At 43.7% G+C, this 22579-nt stretch overlaps 1 protein-coding gene across 2 annotated transcripts; it reads left to right on the forward strand.

The window, feature by feature from the left end:
- Nucleotides 1-8619: 8619 nt before the first annotated feature.
- On the forward strand, nucleotides 8620-16467 carry ZNF662 (zinc finger protein 662). 2 transcript variants are annotated; one of them, XM_032318035.1, is made up of 5 exons: nucleotides 8620-8827; nucleotides 10395-10521; nucleotides 11185-11301; nucleotides 14260-14361; nucleotides 15418-16467. In XM_032318035.1, exons 1-5 carry the CDS (start codon nucleotides 8738-8740, stop codon nucleotides 16446-16448), a joined length of 1467 nt encoding a protein of 488 aa, XP_032173926.1. In that variant the 5' UTR covers nucleotides 8620-8737; the 3' UTR covers nucleotides 16449-16467. The 2 variants fall into 2 exon arrangements, with proteins under 2 accessions (XP_032173926.1, XP_032174017.1); XM_032318126.1 differs by having other exon boundaries at nucleotides 11188-11301.
- The last annotated feature ends 6112 nt before the right edge of the window (nucleotides 16468-22579 follow it).

The following is a 22579-nucleotide window of genomic DNA, read 5'->3' on the forward strand; positions in this document are numbered from 1 at the left end:
CCCGGGGAAATCGGCCCATGCGGCTGCCCGGCCAACCCTCCCGAGTGGCCAGCGACCCAGAGCGAACCCTAGGAGCCCCGCGGCACGACTCCACTTTCCCAACTAGGGCCGCAGCTCCGCAGGAAGGTGGCACAGAGCTACAAAGTGGGACTGAGAGGCTCGGGAGGACCAACGACACGCGGAGATGGCTTCCGGGCGTGCTAGAGCGGGCGCGGGTTCGAGGGCCGGAGAGGCGGTGACGCACTTCCGCCCCTGCAGCCTCCGCGGCGGCGTCTCTGCGTAAGTGCCGCGGAAAGCCCGCTCTGCGGAGGCGCCCTCTGTCGGTCGGCCGGCCAGTCTTACTTAGGCATTGTGTGTGTGTCCGTTTGCCTGCGGAGCTGTCAGTTTAAGGCCGTGGGCTGCGTCCTTCACTGCCACCGCAGCTGTTTTGGACGAGCGCGCTGAGCTTCACCGCACTGAGGACCGCATTCCTGAGAGTTCTCACCTCCTAAGTCTGGCGGGAGCATTGTTTCGGCTGTCCTTAGACATTTTCTGTGCCCCTTTCCTGACCTCCTTTGCACACTCCGTGGGGAGCAGGGGGTGGTCGGCCGTGGTTTGAGTCCTGTAGACAGGGCTCTAGCGTGTCCCTGGTCCCTTCTGGTGTCTTCTCGTTACATATATGGCCCAGAATTTTGAGCAATCGTCCACCGATAGGAGGATTCCGTTTACCTGCTGTGGTTTCTATATTGGGGTTCTCCTTTGGGGGTTCTCTAGTCCAGTTGTACTGACTACCCCTGCATCTTGTTTGCTCTTTGTTGCAGTGCTGGATGATATTGACTGCTCCCTTAGTGCATGCCACTTCCTGCCTCACCCCCAGAACAGAACAGAACGACAGTGCTGTTGGAATGGAGATGCAGGAGGAGTTGTTTTACTCTGCCTTTAGAGCAAATAATAGCCTCATTTAATTTAGTGCTGACTTATTTATGGCTTCATTTACTTCCTAGCTTTCAAGGTTCCTTATTTTTTCATTCCTCCCTAGTTTTTTAAGGTTCTGCCTCTATAGTAGCTGGGTTCTTGACAGCCTAGCCCCAGGTTAATTATTTTACTCCTAGGCTGCATCACATATACCGGGTGACAGTGAAGTCAGTACAGAATTTAAAGGGCAGACTTGGGTTCTTGTTTCAACTTTGTCACCAACTCATGACATGACCTAGGACAGTTCAGTTTACCTCTCTGGGCCTTACTGTTATGCTGTGTCAAACAGGAAGCTGAACTTGAGGTACTTGCCAGCATTGAGAAGCCATTATAAGGGTATTGGGTTGAGGCTTAGAGATGAGCAAATATAGTGGGAGAAGATAGAGGGAAGGATGGGAATTGGATTGATTGATCTTGAGCATCTATCCTATTCATGGCTCTGTACTGGTCATCCCCATTGTCACTGTAATCATCAGTATTCTTATGCTTAGAATTTATCATGAGCCAAATTTATGCTAAATGCTCTACATGTATTAAGCAATCTAATCCTCACATCAATTTATGGGGGATCCCCAAGACCACCCTCACATTCAGAGATTCACTGGAAGAACTAATGGGACTCAGCATATAGTTGGACTCAATGCTAAGATTTATTACAGTGGTGTACCAAGGATATATAGCCAGATCATAAGGGAAAAAGACACACACCTGGAGTCTGAAAGAATCCACATGGAAGCTTCCTAATGCTTTCTTCTTCAAAGAGGAAATCAAGAGAAATTAGAAAACACCTTGTGATGGATAAGAAAACCAACATACCTAAACTTATGGTATGTAGTGGAAGCAGTGTTAAGAGGTAAAATTCTAACTCTAAATGCTTACAATAAAAAGAATATCTCCAATCAATAATCTTAAGTTTACACCTTAAGGAATTAGAAAAGAAGAGCAAGCCAAACCCAAAGCCAGCAGATGGAAGGAAAGTGTAAAGATTAGAGCTGAGATACATGAAATAGAGAATAGAAAAACAGAAAATCAGTGAAACCAAAACTGGTTATTTGAAAAGTTCAAAATAGACAAAACTTGAGCTAGATTAACTAAGAAAAAAAGGAGAGAAGATGCAAATAAAGTCCGAAATGAAAGCAGAGACAAAACTATTGACCTTACAGAGATAGGATTATACAAGAACACTTTGAATAACTGTATGTCAACACCATCAATAATTATACATAAACAACTTAGATAACCTAGAAGAAATGGACAAATTCCCTGAAATAAAAATTACCTAAACAGACTTAAGAAGAAATAGAAAATCTCAACAGATAAATAATAAGTAAAGAGATTAAATCACTAATTAAAAGCCTCCCAAAAAAGAGAAGTCCTAAACCAGATGGCTTCACTGGTGAAGTCTACAAAATATTTACTTTTTTAAGTTCTTTTTTTAGTAATCTCTACATGAGATTAGTAATCTCTAATGAGCCCCAATGTGGCGCTCTAACCCACAGTCCCAAGATCAAGAGTCAATCTACTATCAATAGTACCATGATACCAAAGTCAGATGAGAACATCACCTAAAAGAGTATTTCAGGCCAGTATCCCTTGTGAATTTAAATGTAAAAATCCTTGACAAAATATTAGCAAATCAAATCCAACAGCATATTAAAAGCATATAATTTGGTTATTCACCATAACCAAATGGGTGTATATCAGAAGTATAAGGGTGATTGAACACAAAATCAATATAATACATTAATAGAATGAAAGAAAGAAACCTACATGATCCTTTCAATCAATGCAGAAAATGGATTTGACAAAATTGAACATCCTTCCATAATAAAGTCTTTTAGAAAATTAGAAAGAGGGAAAGTTCCTTAATGCGATAAAGGGTATTTATGAAAAAACCATAGCTAATATCATATTCAATGGTGAAAAACTGAAAAGTTTCCCTTTAAAATCAGAAGGCCTGGGACAAGGATACCCACTTTCACTGCTGCTGTTCAAGTGTATACTGGAAGTTCTAGCCAGAGATATTAGATGAGAAATTAAAAGATCCAAATTAGAAAGGAAGAGAGAAAACTATCTCTAGTTGCAGATGAAATTATCCTATATATAGAAAATCCGAAAGAATCCACAAGAGAACTATTAGCATTAATAAATTCAGCAAAGTTTCAGGGTACAAGATCAACATAAAAATCAGCTGTGTTTCTATACACCAGCAGTAAACAATCCAAAAAGGAAATTAAGACTTACTTCCATTTACATTGACTTCTAAAAGAGTTAAATACTGAGGAAAAAAATATAGCCTAGTTGGTGAAAGACTTGTATGCTGAAAATACGAAACATTGCTGAAAGAAATTAGATTTACATAAATGGAAAGACATTCCATGTTCAGGGATGGGAAGGCAAAACACTGTTAAGACGTTAATACTACCCAAAGTGATCTATAGATTCAACACGATCCATATAAAAATTCCAACAGGTTTTTTCACAGTATTGGAGAAGCTGATCCTCAAAAATCATATGGAATTGCAAGGGGCTCCAAATAGCCAAAACAATCTTGAATGAAGTTGGGACCTCCACTCCTCTTGACTTTGAAAAACTACAATACTACAGTAAATAAAACATTATGGCACTAGCATAAGGATAGACATATAGACCAATGGACTAGAATAGAGTCCAGAAATAACCCTCACTTATATGATCAGTTGATTTTCAACAAGGATGTCAAGACCAAAAGGGAAAGAAAGCAATTTCAATAAGTGATGGGGAGGGGAGACTGGGTATCATTTGCAAAAGAATTACCTTATACCACATACAAAAATTAACTCAAAGTGTATCAAAGACCTAAACAAGTTCTAAAATTATGAAACTATTAGAAGAAACCATTGAAGAAAATCTTTGTGACATGGAAATTGACAACAATTTCAAGTGTATGACATCAAAATCACAAGCAACAAAAGAAAAATAGGTCAATTGGATTTCATCAAAATTAGCTGTACACACCCCTAGCAGGATAAACCCAAAGAAATTCAAGACCAGACACAATGTAATCAAAATTCAAAATTCTAAGGACAAGGAAAAACATTTTGAAAGCATCTAGTGAGAGAAAGAGTGTATCACCTATAGAAAAACAATTCAAATGACCATGGATTTCTTAACAGAAACCATGAAAGTCATTTGCAAGTGGCCCAAAATTTATCAAGTGATGAAAAAGAACTGTCAATTCAGAATTCTAAATCCAATAACAATATCCTTTAGAAATGAAGGTAAAATCTACGTGTCCTCAAATGAAGGAAAATTAAGAGAAATTGTCATTAGTATACCTACCCTAAAATGATGGCTAAAGTTCTACAAACAGAAAAGAAATAGTAAAAGCAGGACTCTTGGAAATCAATACAGAAAGAAGCATACAGACAAATGTATCTGGACTGCCAGCCACACAGTTGAGTGGCAAAGAACACTGGAGCACTTAAGTCAGGGTACTGGACCTGGTGAATCCTGGCAAATAGACTGTATGGATTGCCTACCTTCATATGGAGAATACTGTTGGGCATGGACTATAGTAGAAACCCTTTCAAGATAAGTCACTACTATCTTCCACACAGCATATGGGACAGTACTACTCAAGGATTCTTAGATAACCTATGTTACATATTTAGCTTCCCCTAACACACCCAACAAGATAATAGTGCTATTTTTATAGCTAAAAGTACCAACACTGGGGAGTGACCTGGGACATTAGCTGGACCTTTCAACACCCGTATCAGCTCCCAAGAAGGTGACATGAAGAGAGACTGTGACCTCTTAAAAACTGAAAAAGAGGGGCGCCTGGGTGGCTCAGTGGATTAAGCCGCTGCCTTCGGCTCGGGTCATGATCTCAGTGTCCTGGGATCGAGCCCCGCATCGGGCTCTTTGCTCAGCGGGAGCCTGCTTCTCTCTCTCTCTGCCTGACTCTCCGCCTACTTGTGATTTCTCTCTCTGTCAAATAAATAAATAAAATCTTTAAAAAAAAAAAAAAAACTGAAAAAGATAATTGGACAACCTATCAAAAATGCTGTCAGTGGGGGCACCTGGGTGGCTCAGTGGGTTAAAGCCTCTGCCTTCAGCTCAGGTCATGATCTCAGGGTCCTGGGATCGAGCCCCGCATCGGGCTCTCTGCTCAGCAGGGAGCCTGCTTCCCTTCCTCTCTCTCTCTACCTGCCTCCCTGCCTACTTGTGATCTCTGTCAAATAAATAAAATCTTTTAAAAAATGCTGTCAGTGCTGTACAAATTAAGTTAATTTGGGCTCCACATGTGATAATTATGTAAAAGTCCACCTCCCATTTAAGTATAATGTTTATTTATGAGGTTCAGGAGTGGGAGAAAGCCCTAACTGGCTACAGAAAACCCAGACTACATAATTTACCCTTATTGCTCTATTTTTTCCCCCTCGTATGCCTATCACTGGAAAACTGGACTGCTAGAATTTTCAAGTAGTATAAAAAGAGCTGGGGGCTGGGATACTGAAATATAGTTTATCTCCCCACCTAGCCATGCTTACTGGATTTGGGCAGTTATAGATAATGATTATAATGACCATGAATTAGGTGAAAACTCAGGTGATGTTGGCATGACCCACATGTCAGAGGGTAGGAGATATTCTAGGATGTTCTAAATTATAGAAGAAAGGAACTTCTGAGCTAACCAAGGATGAGTCTAAGCCTATGGTGTGGGTGAGAAATGGAGAGGACAGGGAAAAGGTGAGAGACTAGTCATAATGGTCATATGGTTGTGGAAGAAGAGGGACAATGCTGGTTGGTAAGATTTAGACCCTGGGCCTGGGAAGTCAGGGACAGAGGGAGGGAGGGAGGGACCATTACCCTCTTAGCTTTTGTCTGTACAATATCTGAGCAGCAAACCAGGCTTCCAACACCACCCTCAATTTTACAACTAGCCAACAAATAATCTTAATTTAAAAACTCAGAATCCTTCCAATAGCTACTGACTCCAGAAAAACAGTCTCAGCAAGAAACTACAGAATAAGATGAACTTCCTGGACATTGAAATTTTTCTCTTTAGGCTCATGCTGTTATTGTTGGACTTCTTGTACATTTTTCACAGACTGCTGATTGTTCTAAATTCTCTAGCATGAATGGTAATGGACAATTGTACTGCCCTGGATTTTTTGCTGGCCAGTTTACGAGGAGTATGGGTCATTGCCATTATCGCTTGCCTCATTTGGATTAATGACCTATTTAGCTGGATTGGATGAGGAGCCTGATTATGGTCCAATTTCCAGTGGGCCTGGTTATACTACTACATGTCACTATCATGGTCATTTTTGTCTGAAGTTGCCTAAGACACATGGAATGTATTTGACCAAAGCCTCTATCAGTACAACTAATTAGAGTATCTGATAACCTATGTGGTAGTTCATATTCCTGAGAATATTTATGTGTAAACAGTTGGGAGGTCTTGTTGTAGGGGAGTGGCTTCACCACAGTGTCCCGGCTAGTTTGCACATACGTAAGCCGTGAGGGCAAAAGCTTGAACAACAGCTACTCTGAGTCATGGCAGAACACCTTGTGATCCTTCTAGAACATGAGAGGACGAGAGGGGCTTTACAGGCTTTCAAACCCATCTCCCACTCCCTTCCCTATCTCTTGTGGGAGGTGATCAGGAGATAATTTCTCATTGCCTCTCAGATTCTGAAGAGGTATGAGGCCTTCTGGATATAACTACAGACTGTAACACTGCTAAGCTACAGTCTGAAATTGGCTCCTCACCAAGGATTCCTTGAGCCCCCTTTTGTTTTGGTGTCATTGTGTTTGGTGTGTGAGACAAGGATCTGGGGACTGGCATGTTTGAATACTGGTATGGAGTCCCGCATCAGGGTCTCTGCTCCTTTTGCTGTTTACATAAGTAATATATTGTATGAATCTAAAAGCGACTTCTTGTATCTTTCCTGGTCAAGTCAGTTGGGACAGGGCCCTGACCTTGCCTGCAGTTTGCCTGCTGTGTGTTTAACAGGAAGAAGAATGGAAAGAGTAGAAATATATGGTGAATATGGGTAAAAATAGACTATCTCCTCTTTAGTTTTGAACCAAAATGCTGGTCAGAACCATAAGAGACCTTCTTTCTGGTGGACCATGACTTAATAATCAGGCACCTGAGGGCTCCTTATTCTGAACTAAAACTCCCCCTGATTATTTTGTACTGAGCGCAGTTTTCTCCATCTTGTCCCTAAGAAGATCGTGGGAGGATTTGTTGTGTGCTCATCCTTCCTGTGATCTTTCCCAGGGTCAGACTCACTGCTTCCTTCTCAGTGTTCACAGACTATTCACTCTTGTCCTTTCAGGAGCTTCTCCAGTATCCTCTTAGAAACAAGCATGCAAACAAATCAGGAATCTCATCCGAAGTCTCCTTTGTTCTGTGATTTTTCACAGGTAAGGTATCTGTAAGCCCTTAATACTAGGGGACCCGACAGGAATCTGAGCCTCTGAACTGGAATTTCAGTGAAGCAGACATCTTCCTACTTTGTTCACCCCAAGAGACTATATATACAAATGGGAAATGGCCAGACCATATAGAAAAATAGAACTCCGACCCATAGCCTGCAGCAATCAGTCCAGGAAGCCAAAAGGAACCCTGTGGCAATCAGGACCAAAGAGCCAGAATTTGATTAATATCCTCCCCCCAACCACTCACATAAGGTGCCTTTTTTCTAGTGAGCAACGCCCCCCCCCCCCAACCACCAAGCCAAGGATCTCCAATCAGAGCATACCTGAAGTCTCTCCCCATCCCCTCCCCTCTCCTCTCTTTTCTTTTCTTTTATTCCTTCCTTCCTCCTCCTCCTCCTTTTTCCTTTCCTTCTCTTCTCTTCTCTTTTCAGCCATAAATAGCTTTCCCACTTCTCTGCCCCGCTTAGTCTCTGCCAAATGCAAGTGATGGTGGTTGACTCCCTTGCTTATAGCAAGCTCTGAATAAATAGTCTTTGCTTCTTCTCATTTTGGCGGTCTTCTTTTATTTCTACAATTTCTTTTAAAGGTTTAACTTCCCGGCAAGCTATGTGACGTTAGATAAGCCATTTCCTCTCTTTCTCCACCTGAAAAACTGGTTCAACATTTATTAATTCCTTTATTGGACAAGTATTCCTCAGCACTTAAAGAAACTGGGCCATAAGAGGTGCTAGACGTTGGGTAGATATCGAGGCACAAAGACAATCAAGGCTATTAGCTGCCCTCTGGGAATGTAGAGCCCCGTCAAGGGATGGAGATCTATGAACAGGCATGTCAAGAGAAGAAGTGCTCTTTCATACTAGCATCCATCCTACGACCGCAGTGCAGGAGAGCAGAAGGGTGGTCAGTGGGAAGAGGAGGGCTGAGAAAGGATTCCCAGAGGTAGCCTTCTCCCCAACCGCCCGCTCCCCTGCATCCCCACAGCGGCGCCCCGAGGCAGCTAGCGTCTCTGGAAGAGCCGGACGCGCTCGGGGCTCCCTGTTTCTTTTTAGGGCAAGAAGGGAGGACCACAGAGACGTGGCGCCCTCCGCAGTCCTAGAGAAGCCAGAGTGGCAAGAGTGCAGCCGCCTCCACCTCTCCGGTGCGGAGCTCTGGCTCGCGCAAAAGCGTGGGGAGCTGGCGCGGGGCTGGACCGCCTCGCGGGGCGTGGAGTGCCGAACGTGCGCGGCCGGCTGCCGGGCGCGGGGCCGCCCTATCGGATCCGCCCGGGTCCGGAGCGTCCCTTCCCAACCCTGGGCAGCCGCCCGTCTGGCCCGGCGCGCACTCGCTTCCCGGGAGGGCGGCCTGGGCCATGGCGGCTGCGGCCCTGGCGATCGGGGACCCCTTCGGCCCTGCACTCGAGCTGCTACCGGGACAGCCCGCACCGGTCCGGGCGCGCCCGGTGAGTGCGGGGCCGGCGCCACGAAGCTGGCTCGGCTCTGCCCCGGGCTCTAGGCCCACAACGAGGGGCGGAGGGGGCAATTCGGCGACCGGGAAATCGGGGTGCAGCCCAGAGTGGAGGGGCCGGAGGAACAGGCAGGGAGCAGAACGGATTCGACATCTCCCAGACTGGCGCCAGCAGGGAAAACACACGTGCAGCTGCACAGGCGGGAGCCAAGCGCTGGGGCAGAGGTGTTCACAGAGCGCTGTGCGCCGCGACGAATGTCCAGCATTTCCATGTCCCTGGTTTTTACAGAACTGGTTATGTTTGAGGTGGGTCTCGGGATGAATCTGAGTTTGCCGGCCCCAGAGGGAGGAACTGCATCTCCAGGCAGGGGGAGCTGCAGGTGCGAGGACACAGATCTGGGCAAGGCAGGGGTTTGGGTTCGTGACAGGTGACAGGCTAGGGGATGGGGGGGTGGCGGTGCAGGAGACGATTCTTGGCAGGTGAGCGGGGCCTCTGAACAGTCAGTGGGATTGCCCGCGGGGCAGAGGATTTGGATGTTTTGAGGCGGGGCAAGGGTAAACCAGCCAGTCTGAGCCCTGGGGTGCTGGGTGAGTCGCTGTGCTGACTTTGTAAGGCCAGGACCTACTTGAAATGCAGCAGTATCAGCCTCTCAGTAGTATGGAGATGAGGCAGTGGCTTGGAATTAGAAACCTTGATGGCTCTTCATTGTCCTGCTTGTGTTTCTTAAGGAAGAAGGTAAGAGAAAGTGCAGAAGCTTGGGCTCCCAGAGATACAGGAAAGGGCGGCGGCGGGGCGGGGGGGGGGGGGGCATTGAGACTGAGGAAGAGAGTAGGGTACCACGTTTGAGAGAATGTGCTGGAGTGGCAGAGTGCAGGGAGTCAAGTCAGAGTGTGGATCTCCAGAGCAGCCCGGGTATTCTGAGGTGCCTTTAGCTGCCTCTGGGGCCCATGACAGTGAGGGGGAGGGAGAGAAGAGAAAGAACCTCACAAAGGGGCAGCGGGGTGGCTGCAGTGAGGCTAGAAGGCAGTGTGGCCCAGTAGAGAACAGCTGGAGAGGCAAACAGCCCTGAATTCTTTCTCCATTCTGGAACTTTGGGGGCAGTGATTCTCTGAGCCAGTTTCTTCTATAAAATGAATTTGATCCATTCCTCATAGGCTGTGAGGCATATGCAAAGTTTAATATAGGTAAAGTGCCTGCCAAAGGCTCAGTCAATAGATGGTAGTTGTACTTCTTAGCAAGGGTTGACGACCTCTGACAAAGGGCCTGCTGTGGGAAAGGAGGGTACCTAGAGTCCAGATCATTGGGCCACAAGGATGAAAAGGGAAAACTTGCAGAGACTCACGAAAAAGAAGAAAGGATGAAAAGACATGAAAAATTGATGGCTGATCCCTTGTATCTTTGTAAGTAAGTAGGGGTGCCAATTGGCAGAGAGTTCCGGAGACCTTCAGAATCCAGAAACGCAACTGGCATCCCTTCCAGTACTCCTTAGTGCCTGGTCTACCCCTTATTCCAGGCCTGGGTTTGGGATTGTCCTAGGGCACTTAAACACATGTTGTTTCAGGAGTTAGTGACCTTCGAGGATGTGGCTGTCTACTTCTCTGAGAACGAGTGGACCAGCCTGGCTCCCACTCAGAGGGTCCTGTACAGGGATGTGATGCTGGAGAATTATGGGGCTGTGGCTTCCCTGGGTAAGGATTTTATTTTTGGACTCTGCTTTTGCCCTTCAGAGTTTCCTGGCTCCTTCTGCCTTAGAAGCTCAGGAGTCTTTGATAACCCCCACCTGAGTGGCAACCTCGGAACCTTAATGACCCAGCCTCAGTGGTTGCTGGGAAGTGGGAAGTCCTGGTATACATTTGAGCCTCATATCAAACTTTCTTGTCCCAGGGTGAGAGCTGCCTGACTCCCAGCTGGGGGTAGAGTAGAAAAAGAGCAGATTCCTGGTGCCCCAGTAATGCCCCACCAGATTCCCGGTACCCCACCAAGTGCTCAGTTTCCCACCCGCTCCGTTTGGGAGATTGAACCCAGTACCAAGCATCCTCATGCAGATGTCTGAACTTGAGAGCTGAAGGGAGGGAGAGAACAAGAAAGCTCAATCTCAATAAGTGGAGTCATCCATTGCTTACTCAGACTGTTACTGAGCACCTCTTACTCTAATTCCTGTCCTTTGTAAGTCTCCTGCTCCCCCACTCTGCCCCCCAGTCTCTGGTCCCTTCTCCTGGACTTCCTTTTCTTGCTCTCCCTAGTTAATTCCCTTCTTTCACCTCCACCCCTGAAGACAAAGCCTGGGAGGAGCCCTGGGATTGCTCTCTGTCACCCCTCTCACCTGCCTGTCCCATTTCCTTCCCCGAAAGCAGCAGTTCCATTTCCTAAACCGGCTCTGATTTCCCAGCTGGAACGAGGGGAAGCACCCTGGTGCAAAGCTCCTCAGGGAGCTCTGGATGGAGAGGGCCCGAGGGGCATCTCCTCAGGTGAGTGAGGACAGGTGCCAGTCATCTGACCAGTTCCTTTGTCTTGATCTTTAAAATGTAATCAGTATGCATTCTCTTAACCTAGTGCTTTAGACAACAGTGGAATTCCTTTTTTATTTTTTCTTCCTTTTCCGTGCTCCCACGTTTTTCCATCTCCTTGAATCTGTTTATTATTCACCCTGGCTCCTCTTCATTCACCTGTTTGGCCTTGAACCCATCTCCACTGTTCTTATCATGGCTTCCGTTCATCTGTTCTCCCCGACTTTGCTGTTGACACACTGGGCTGACCTTTCTACATTCTCTACCTCCTTATAGTCTTCCAGCAGAAGATTTTGACTGCCCTTTTGTGGTGTCATGCCCCTCTTTATCATTATAAATCAAGAAGGCCCAATAACCCTGAGACTTATAGTTCCAATTCAGGGGTTTCTGGTGGGCAAAGCCCTGGCATTCCTTTCGGCCCAACACAGGGCTTTCCTGTTCCTAATTTCCTAGTGACAACTGTGTCCCCTTTTTGCCTCCCTGGCCCTGTTCCATCTTCTTCCTGCAGAAGCTCTTCTGTGGGCAGATGGAACTTGAGCTGTACCTTCAACTTCCCCATTCTCACAGCTCCTTGCTGTGTCTGGCAGTCTTTCCATATTAGGATGTTTTTTATTGCAAGTAACAACCCAATTCAGATTGGCTTAAACAAAAAAGGGGAATTTACTGTTTCATGTAAGTAGGAAGTTCATAGGTAGGGTGCAGGTACACCTTGATCCAGGTTTCACTCTCTGCTCTTTTATATCTCCTTGTATGTTGGCTTTGTTTACAGTCTGGCTCCTCTTGTGGTTGTAAGATGACTGGTAGTTATATATACACTATGGAGTATTATGCGTCCATCAGAAAGGATGAATACCCAACTTTTGTAGCAACATGGACGGGACTGGAAGAGATTATGCTGAGTGAAATAAGTCAAGCAGAGAGAGTCAAATATCATATGGTTTCACTTATTTGTGGAGCATAACAAATAGCATGGAGGACAAGGGGAGATGGAGAGGAGAAGGGAGTTGAGGGAAACTGGAAGGGGAGGTGAACCATGAGAGACTATGGACTCTGAAGAACAATCTGAGGGTTTTGAAGGGGTGGGAGGTGGGAGGTTGGGGGAGCCAGGTGGTGGGTATTATGGAGGTCACGTATTGCATGGAGCACTGGGTGTGGTGCATAAACAATGAATTCTGTTACGCTGAAAAGAAATTAAAAAAAAAGAAATATTACATTAAAAAAAAAAAGAAATGACTGGTAGTTGTAACCAAGGCTCTGCTTCTTCATACCTAGAAAGAGAAATAGGGCAGGCCTTCCTCAGGTCTTTGCGAAGTACCATCTTAAGTCTTACGGCAACTCTAAACCAATCTCTGTGGCCAGAGAAGCATGCACTGATTGTCTTGGACTGACAGTCCAAGGACTGGCCTGGACTGCCAGTTTCTGAAACTATCTCTCTTGGAGTGAGTGGGATAGTTTAACCCGCTTGACTTAGACCAGTGAGGGCTACACTAGGAACTGCGGTTGGGAGCACTCCCCTCCAAAGGGCATGGCTACTCCATAATGGTGGGGATGACGGGAGGGGGTTGGTTGGTGGTGGTGGTAGATTGGATGTAGAGAGACAACTGTAGTGTCCTCTGCCTTCTCTCAGGATCTCAGTGCTTACTCTCCTACCACCCATGGGAATTTCTAGGCAGAAAGCTGACAGCTCCCTGACCTGTAGAAAACTTCCTTTGAGTACACGCCCCTATTTGAAGTCCATTTTCATCTTAAAGAAGAGAATATCAGGGGACACACAGTCCTTGGCTTCTGCAATATAGAAGGCGGTCATTTGGAGGGTGAAGAATTGTTCTGTTTTTTTTTGTTTTGTTTTGTTTTGTTTTTTAAGAGGCTTTGGATGGGAGTTCCAAAGAGACAAATCTTAGCTAAGCCTAAAGAAAAGTTTATTCAAGTGGACCTTTGCTATTAGAAGTGTCTGTCATTAGAATAAGAAGTACCTTCTGGAAAAGGCTGAGTGAAGCTTTAGGGCCATGTCTAATGGGTGCCATAGAGAGACTGACCCATAGTTGGCCCTTTGTAGAAAGAGAAGGTATTGGCGTCCATTATCAAAGGAACGAGACTGAGACAAAGTGAGAGTTATGCAAAGCCTTATTCTGTGCCAAGCATTAGAAATTAGACTGACTGGCCAGGGGAAAGAGACTGAGACAAAGTGAAAGTTATGTGAAGCTTTATTCTATGCCAAGCATTAGAAGTCAGACTGACTGGCCAGGGCCGCCTCCGAAGAGAGCGACCCCCTCCCGATCTCACAGGCTGGTTTTATAGGGCTTAACCGCAGACCCAAGGTACGTGGCTTCTATTGTTAAGGCGTTTACTCCCAGAATCGATACCCGGAACCATACCAGGAACTACGGGGGCGTTTATTCCCGGAATGAAGTCCGTGGATGTAAACAACAATATGGCTACCTAGGCAATATGGAGTTGCTCTGGCTAAGCAGGCCCTAATAGTTAAACAAGTTTTAACATTAAATTGGCCCTAACAAAGGCAATATAGATAGGTGAATAGAGAGGGAGGAAGCTAAAGGACTGTGGCTTCCCAACATAGCCTCAGGAACTACTCTTTGCAATTCCATCCCATCCTGGTTGTTTTCTATGTCAGTTTGCTTTTGCCTTCTAGGGGAGGTAAAGAAGAGACCTTGTCTCTCCTATTTCTTCTTGACATTTAAAAATGAGTGATTCATTTTCATGTTCTGGGAAACTGATGGAATCCCAGCTTTGCTGTGCACCTGTTTTCTATCCTTTATATTGTTCTCAAGTTTTAGGTCACCTGTGTACTAGTCTCTCCACCCACCTTCATTAACCCTTACCACTTCCATCTCTGCTCCTTTCCTAATGCACCCCAATCTTCTGACTGAGCCAGCCTTATTTATATCTTGACCCTGGCAGGATGTCCATTTCTAAAGCCTGCTGGAATCTCCCATCTTGAGCAGGTGGAAGAGCCATTGAACCTGAGATCGCAAGGAGAGGGTCCAAGCCTAATCTGTACTGGTAAGTGAGGGAAACCAGCGCTTTCCTCCCAGGCACGTTTTTCCACTGTCTTTTTTTGTAAATTGTTAAAATTCCATTTTACTGTTTATGTTCTAAATAAAAATCTCTTGAGAAATCCCCAAGTCAACCATTTAATGAAGAGAAAAGTTAAACTCTAAACTTCAGCTTTCATTCGGACATGATCAATTATTTCAGGTGGGTCTTGGGTCTTAGGCTCTAACAGAACAAACAGATGGTCTACTGGCTGCTATGGTCAACCAAAATTTTAAAAGTAAATGCTGTATTTTATTCATTCTGTTAGTTTTTAGGGATCAGAAAGCAAGTGATGTATGGCCCCTCTCTTGCAGGGCCTCACAGTCTAATGGTACATTCTACATATACATACACATAAATACGTATACATATATATAAATGTATAATTTACATAAACATATACATACATATACATAGGCATAAATGTATAGGTACAGCAAAGTCCGATGCTGTAACAGAGGTGTAACCAAAGCACTGTGGGAACAAAGAGGAGGCAGTCTTTGCCTGAAGTAGTTTGGGGAAGCGCTTTTCTTGGTGGAACTGGGAACTGGATTGAATGAGAAGACCATATTTCCTTTTAGTGTTGACCAGTATGAGGAAGATTCTCCCTGTTGCTTCCCCCTGTGTGTGACAAGTTCAGGTTCCACAGGTATACCACAAGGATTTGTTATTTCTGAACAGGTCCTCTGTCCTGAAACCTGGCCTTCTCATGTTAGAAACCAGACTACCTAAAAGAAATTCTGACTTATCTCCCTTAGATTCAACTCATCTATTTCTGGAGAGCTCCCCTGGTGCTTGGGAATCGTAGCCCTCAGTGACTCTGTCTAGTTTTTGCCTTACTGTGGCATACGCTTTGGTTACTTTCTGTATGATATCCCTGTTGTGCCATTTTCAGCTAGAGCAGGGCCACTGAGACACAGGGGTGGCACTTGGAGTGAAATGGACACATTAGTACCACTTGGTGACCTTACTCGCTCTGTCCTGGGTAATGATGACATTTGCAGCTTTGATTTCTTCTTTCAGAGGGTGTGTTGAAAAGTGAGAAAGAAGATTGTGCTCTGAAGAAGGAACATTTTGAGGAGCCAAAGGACCACATGGTGGTATCACACAGACCTCGGTGGTATGGTTCCCAGGAATTCTGGTTTGGAAAAACCTGTGAGGAGTTAAAAAGCAGGTTAGGGAGATGGTCTGACTACTCAAATGGGAGAAGTGTGGAGAACACTGCAAATGATATTATAGAAGTGATTGTCAAAGATGAGATGGTGTCAGGAGAAGATAGTTCGGAGAACACTGATGTGAATACCCACCTTGTTATCCATCAGAAAATTCTCAGTCAGCGGGTGTTCTATATATGTGAAGAATGTGGCAAGTGTTTTGATCAAAATGAAGACTTTGACCAACATCAGAGAATTCATAATGGAGAGAAAGTCTATGGATGTAAGGAATGTGGGAAGACATTCAGTTTTAGATCACATTGCATTGCACATCAGAGAATTCACACCGGGGTGAAACCCTATGTGTGTCAACAATGTGCTAAAGCCTTTGTTTGGAAATCAAACCTGATTCGGCACCAGAGAATACATACTGGAGAGAAACCCTTTGAATGTAAGGAATGTGGGAAGGGCTTTAGTCAGAACACTAGCCTTACACAACATCAGCGAATCCATACTGGGGAGAAACCATATACATGTAAGGAATGTGGGAAAAGCTTTACTCGGAACCCAGCCCTACTTCGACATCAGAGAATCCACACTGGGGAGAAGCCTTATGAATGCAAGGACTGTGGGAAAGGCTTCATGTGGAACTCCGATCTTGCTCAGCACCAGAGAGTCCACACGGGGGAGAAGCCCCATGAATGTACAGACTGTGGGAAAAGCTTTATCTGCAGGGCACACCTTATCCGACATCAGAGAATCCATACTGGAGAAAGACCCTATAAATGTAATGACTGTGGGAAGGCCTTCAGTCAGAATTCTGTTCTGATTAAGCACCAGAGGCGCCATGCTAGAGAGAAACCCTGCAATTGTCTAACCGCTCACTTTCTTGAACATTAGCAAACACATAATAACGGTACTTGTTTGTAATTCTTACGCACCAGGAACTCCGGAGACAAAATGAGGTGGTTGTCCACAGTTTGTTTTAACTCTAGTCACCAGTATTATCTTGCCCTTTCTGAACAGATTCCCCTTGATCTAGCAAGACCGGTCGTCCTGTTCTACCACGTTCATGCTAGGCAAATTTTAGTTGAGTGTCTGCTCTGTCAGATACTATGCTAACCACTTTACATACAATCTTTAGTTTCTCTTAATCCTGTTCAGGTGGGTACTCCTCATTTTACAAATGAGAAGTCTGGGGTTGAAAGAAGTTATAAAACTCATTCAAGGTCACTTAGCTAATGTGTTATGGAATTGAGATTGGAAGCAGGTCTATCTGACTCTAGATTTACTGTTCTTTATTTGTGCACATTTCTGCTGCTCATTTCTATTTGCTCAAGTTTCCCTAGGCTAAAAATTTCCCTTCCTCATCTAAGACCCAGCTCTGTCAGCCAAACAGATCTCTCTTTCTCTTCTACTTGTCATCAGTACTGTCCAAATTGGTATTTCACTATGTGCTGTCTTAGATTCTAATGTCTTATGTAAGTCCAGCTAAATGGCTCTTTGAGGACCAACACTGTATTTCTTTTATGTTTTTTAAATTTTGAAACGTATTTATTTTTGACTAGCTATAACATGCTCATGATAAAAAAAAAAAGTTGAAATAGTTCAAAAAGGGAGACAGCCACTTTTACTGGTTTTGTGTGTTCCTGGATGTATTCTTTTTATATATAAATACTCAGCTTTCATAAGTCTACCTCACTTAAAACCATATTTGCTGTAGATAACAGTGCAGTTACATTGCCAACTCCAGAACTTACTTTCTTCCTCTGAGGTTGTGGTCCACCTTGAGGTCACCAAGGTAACTTAAGGAAAGTAGTGGAGGGTAGTCTGAGATGTGCAGTCTTGAGACACCTGATTCCTCTTGTGTTAGAAGATAGCACTGTGGGACTGGGAAAATGTAGGCTTTTGTTTTGTTTTCATAAAAATGTGTATAGCTACAACCCTTCTCATTGTTCCACTACCCCAATGCATTTCCAGGCTTTCCCTTCTATTGTCATGATATCACACATTCCATAGTAAGCTGGAGCTTCAGGTAGTAAGCTACTGACTGTTAGAGAAACAAAGGCCCTATTCAGAGAAGAGTGCTGGACAAAACAGATGAAATGTACATTCCAGACTTCACCTTTAGAGCCAATTTTCAGTTTGCACTTTGCCTCTGCTCATTAGGCATTCCATTTTAGAAGTTCCCTACCAGGTAATGTAATTGTTGACTAAGGAGCAAGGAAGAGAAGCCAGAGGCTGGCTTGGACTAACCTAATACTTCCCGAAAATTACAAACATACTATCTGATTGCTGAAGCCTAAAACCATGTAGGAAGGAGAACTTGGCTTAGCATAGTCCAGTTAGGTTAACCTCTAATAAGCATTGAAACTTTAGTACTACACAGAACCAAGGAATGGAAATGAGTGATGTGAACAGGCATTTGGGGGAAGTTTATTAGGCAAATATCACTGAGCACCTGCTTATATGCAAAGCACTGTGCTAGGTGCTGCATGAACAATGGTAAGGCAGACCTGCTTCCTGCCTTTCTGGAACATTCATCTAGTGAGAAAGACCAAATAGCAGCAACAAAAAAATCAAGTAATTTATTAAAAAATTGCTAAGTGTTATGAAAGAAATGAATGCAGCAGAGAGAGGGAATGATGGAGAGGGAGCCTCTTTATATAAATGGTCAGGGAAGGCCTAGGCTAAGAGGTAATATTAAAGCTAAATCAGAATAAGAAGAAGGCACATGTATCAAGAATGGGAAGAACAGCCGGCAGAGGGAACTGCTCTGCAGACTCTGATGTGTGAAGGGTTTGGCATGTTCAAGAAACCAAAAGTTTTTGGGGTATAACATAATGATCAAGAGTAGGAGAGGCATAAGTTAAATTTGTAGACACAGGTGGACCAGATCATTAAATTCCATCCTAAGTGAAAAGCCATTAACGGGTATTCAGTGGAGGAATGATATGTTGGATTCACATTTTAGGATGATTGCTGACTGATAAGTAGCCAATGGCCTATAGAGGGAGGAAAGTGAAAGGAGACCATGTTGGAGATGGCTAGCAATCCAGGCTGGAGATGATAATGACTTGGAGTGGGTGGTGGTAGTAGAAATGGAGAGAAAATGTGTTTAAGATACAATTTGGAAATAAAAATCAGTGACCTGCTAACAGTGGATGCAGGAGTGACAGAATTAGGGAAAGCTTTCTGGTTTGTGGTTTGAGCATTTAATCTAATTGAGAATTAGACAGCAGACCACTTATTGGAATGAATAAGAGTGGGAATGGGTTTGGGGAAGGAGAAACTGAGAACTCTGTTATGGATTAACATTTGAGATACGTATGAGATGTATCAGTAGAAATTTCAAGTGGTGGTTGTATATGTGGTCTAGAGCTCGGGGCTGGTCATATCTAGATTTTTGCAACTGGAAGTCCTCAAATGAGCAGAAGGTATTTAAAGCCATGGGAAGAAATGAATGAAATCTCCTGGAGTTGCTGTACCAAACACAGCAGCCAGGGGCTATATGTAGGTATTTAAATTAGATTTAAAATTTAGGTTCTTATATTGACCAGAACATACTGGATAGTGTAGACCTAGAACATTTTCATCATTTCAGAAAGTTCTATTGGATGGTACTGCCTCCAGCGAGTATAGCAAAATATGAGAACCCAGGATAGAGCCCTATGACACACCAATTCAGTATGATTGGTGACAATTCAATTGTTGACATGACAATTCAATTCAATTTAGGGAGTTGGACAGGTGGAAGTGCCAGGAAGAGATACTAAGAACAGTCAGTGAGAGATTGGCGATATTACCAGTGGACACATTACACAGGCACAGTTAATAGAGGGTTGAATGCTTGGACTAGTGCTACAAGGAGGTGATCATTAGAATCCTAAATATTAATAAGCTCCCAGAGTGAGGATATGTATGCTAGATGACATCAGTATCCTAAAATGGGAGAGAGATAATGAATAGAAGAGCAACCCATAGAAATGGAACCACAAAAGAGAAGAAACAGTTTGGATTAATGGAGGAGGATCATGGAAGTTAATCAACCCTAGGAACTCTTTTCCTCAAAGATGGAAATATTTGTAGGCAGAGTGGTGGAATGGCAAGACAAATTTTAGGAGTATCGCAATGAGAGAATTATCAAAATACAGCAAAAGATGCATATTTCAGAGGGATTAAGAAATAGCATGTAGAAATGGATACCCCCTACTAAGAGAATTCCTGACTAGTTTTCTCCTTACCAGAGCCCCAGAGACAGGTACTTGAAAGCCCTGAGCCTATATCAAAAGACCGTAGTCTGTGGTGAAGGATTCATAACATGGAAGACCTTCCAATTTGTGATGACACTTCCCACACATCTCAAAGTCAGAAGAGGAATGAAATTAATACTCACTTCCTAAATTTTGGAGAAATTTAAATATGAAAGAGAAATTAGAAGTTTAAGATACTTTTTGATAAATTGCAATTAGCAATATATTAAAATCAAAATTGATTATGGTAAAATTTTGTCTTCAAAGTTTTCAAAAGTAGGATCAGAAAGTGAGGAAATGTAAAAATAGGGTATAGCGTCATTCACATATGAAAATTAGCTGTTCTGTCCAGAATCTCTTGGGGGTAACGAATAATGAAATCCCTACTGTTTTACAACTCAGAGGGAGCTACAGAGTTGTCTTAGAAGCAACTCAGTTGCAAACCAGTATCTGCAATTCTGAGCATGTCTTTGTCATGGTCAAGTCAGGGTTCCATATTATTCATCTCTGATTTGGTTCCCAGCATCCATTCTCCTTCTTTATGGTGACAATAACCCAAATAATCTTTGGAAAAACATCCTTTCTCAGCCACGTGGTTTGGCCTCACCCCCAACTTTCTAAGCCCAGGTCTATCAACTTGTCCTATTTGGGTACAGAACCAAGGAGATACGAGGAGATATTTAGTAGGCCTTCTGAAAGAGAGAGGATTTTCTTTGAAAACAACCAAAGAAGACACTCTCTGTCCTCCTCTATATGATATATAGGAAGATATGAGGCCTTGAACTAGGGAAACACTTTTTTTTTTTACAAGTGAGGGGGGAGTCTGGGGCTTCCTGGTGTTAGCATGTGGAGCCTGAGAATGAAGGCAATACCAAAGAAGATAATGGCAAACTAGAGGAAAAAGTGGGTCCCTGGTGACATTGAGCCAGTAGTCCAAGCCTTACCTGAGAGAGACTTACCTCTGGGCTTTTCAGCTATGTGAGCCAAAACACATCTTTTGTTAAACCAGTTAAATTTGGATTTTCTTTCATTTGCAAATAGTCATACCAATAGAAGCTTGTATTTGAAAGCAGTGGTTTCTAGTATAGCACCTTAATGTTTCATTTTCTTTTGCTTAAAAGTCACACGAGCTGCTCATTTGTATATCATCTCAGTTGCTTGGAGTTTGAGTGGCTAAATAGGCATGCCCCGTGCCTTAAACTTAATTTCATGAATACCACCAGCCATATTTTGTCATACCTCAGCATACCTTCCAAATGTGAATATAATACTCTCCATTCCAGATTCTCTAGCGGATAACTTCCTGTCTTCTTTGACATATTTTCTAGGCACCCCTACCCGACCTATGTGAATTTGGGGTTTGCCATGTCACCTATATTTTAAGTTGGTTTCTTGTGAAATAACCGGATATTTTTCGTATCCACAGATGCATTGTTTTCCTGAGCCGTGTTCCAATACTACTGAGAGGTACAGAGTCCCGTAGAGCATATTCTCTGAAATTGAAAGACATTTATCTGCCAAGTGATTGAGAAGTACGCAAGAAGTTACTTCCTTATATAGGCAAAAAGAGAAAATAGAAAGAACTGGCTTTGATCTTCCCTTCCCCCCAAGAATAGATTTATATTCCTGGTGTAAGTGATACAGGTGTTGGAGTTAAGCCACAGCATTCTTCAGCTTCCACCCCCATTTCCAGGATCCCTAGTCCAGGCTGGACTTAGTATGTTGCTTAGTATGAATGAACTGTGAGACCCATTCTGATTGCTAGTATATTGAACCCACTAAAGTTGATAAAAAGTTATTCACTCATTTTCAAGAATATAACAAAAATTTTATTTTGTTGATAATATAAAAAGAAATGAGAAAAAATGAGGAGCAAAGAAGCAAAAATGTAAATTTGCCTATCAGACAATCAACTATTGTCTTGGATGGTGTTCTACATTATAGATTTCTCTTCCCTTTGGATGTGTTTCCTGCCCACCAAAACCACCCTATGGAGAGGTTGACACAGGCTTTTGACTGTGCCCCATTCCCTTTGAGAACACAGTAATCCTACATGCATGGAATCTAACCCCCAGGCCCTAAGTTTATTTTATTTTCGTGGGAGATTCAAAGGATACTCGTGCAAGTGGGGCTAAGCTCCTCTGCTATGTCTGTCCTGGGGATAGCAGATCAGATTCCCTGATGTTCCTTTGAAAAATGCAAACCTGTGTGAAGAGGAAACTAGAAGGAGGGGAATGGAATATGCTGGAAACTGGTAGCAAATAACACAAAAGACCAAAGAACCCAGGATGTATACAGTGAAAGTATTGTGAAAAGGTAACGGGGGAAGCATGGGAACATGGGAAGCAACCCATGCTGAGTTAATATGGAAACTGAAAATCAACTCAAAACATACGTAAGGCATAGGCATGAATATAAACGTATTGCATGCAATATCACATTCTTCCCTCAATATAGCCATACCTAGAGGTTTGCTTAAAGCTCCCTTTCCTCAGAAGGAGATGCTGCAGGGATGACTGGGCTAAGCCCCTGCCTTGTATATGAAAAAGCAAAAATAGGAACCCAGGCCCATGTCCCAGTGCTCTGGGACACCGATCAACACTTATCACTCAGCTATGGGACCATCAGTCACAGAGCAAGTCCCACATCCATTACATACCTGGAGATACTCATCTACAAGGTCACAACATTGCCCAACATTTTAAGTGGCCTCCATGGACAAATAACCCAGGGCAGCTCATGTGCATTTAACAGCCCATTGAAGACTAGTCATTAGTG

The sequence above is a fragment of the Mustela erminea genome, chromosome 1 (genome assembly GCF_009829155.1).
Source record: "Mustela erminea isolate mMusErm1 chromosome 1, mMusErm1.Pri, whole genome shotgun sequence".
NCBI classification, from domain to species: Eukaryota; Metazoa; Chordata; class Mammalia; order Carnivora; family Mustelidae; genus Mustela; species Mustela erminea.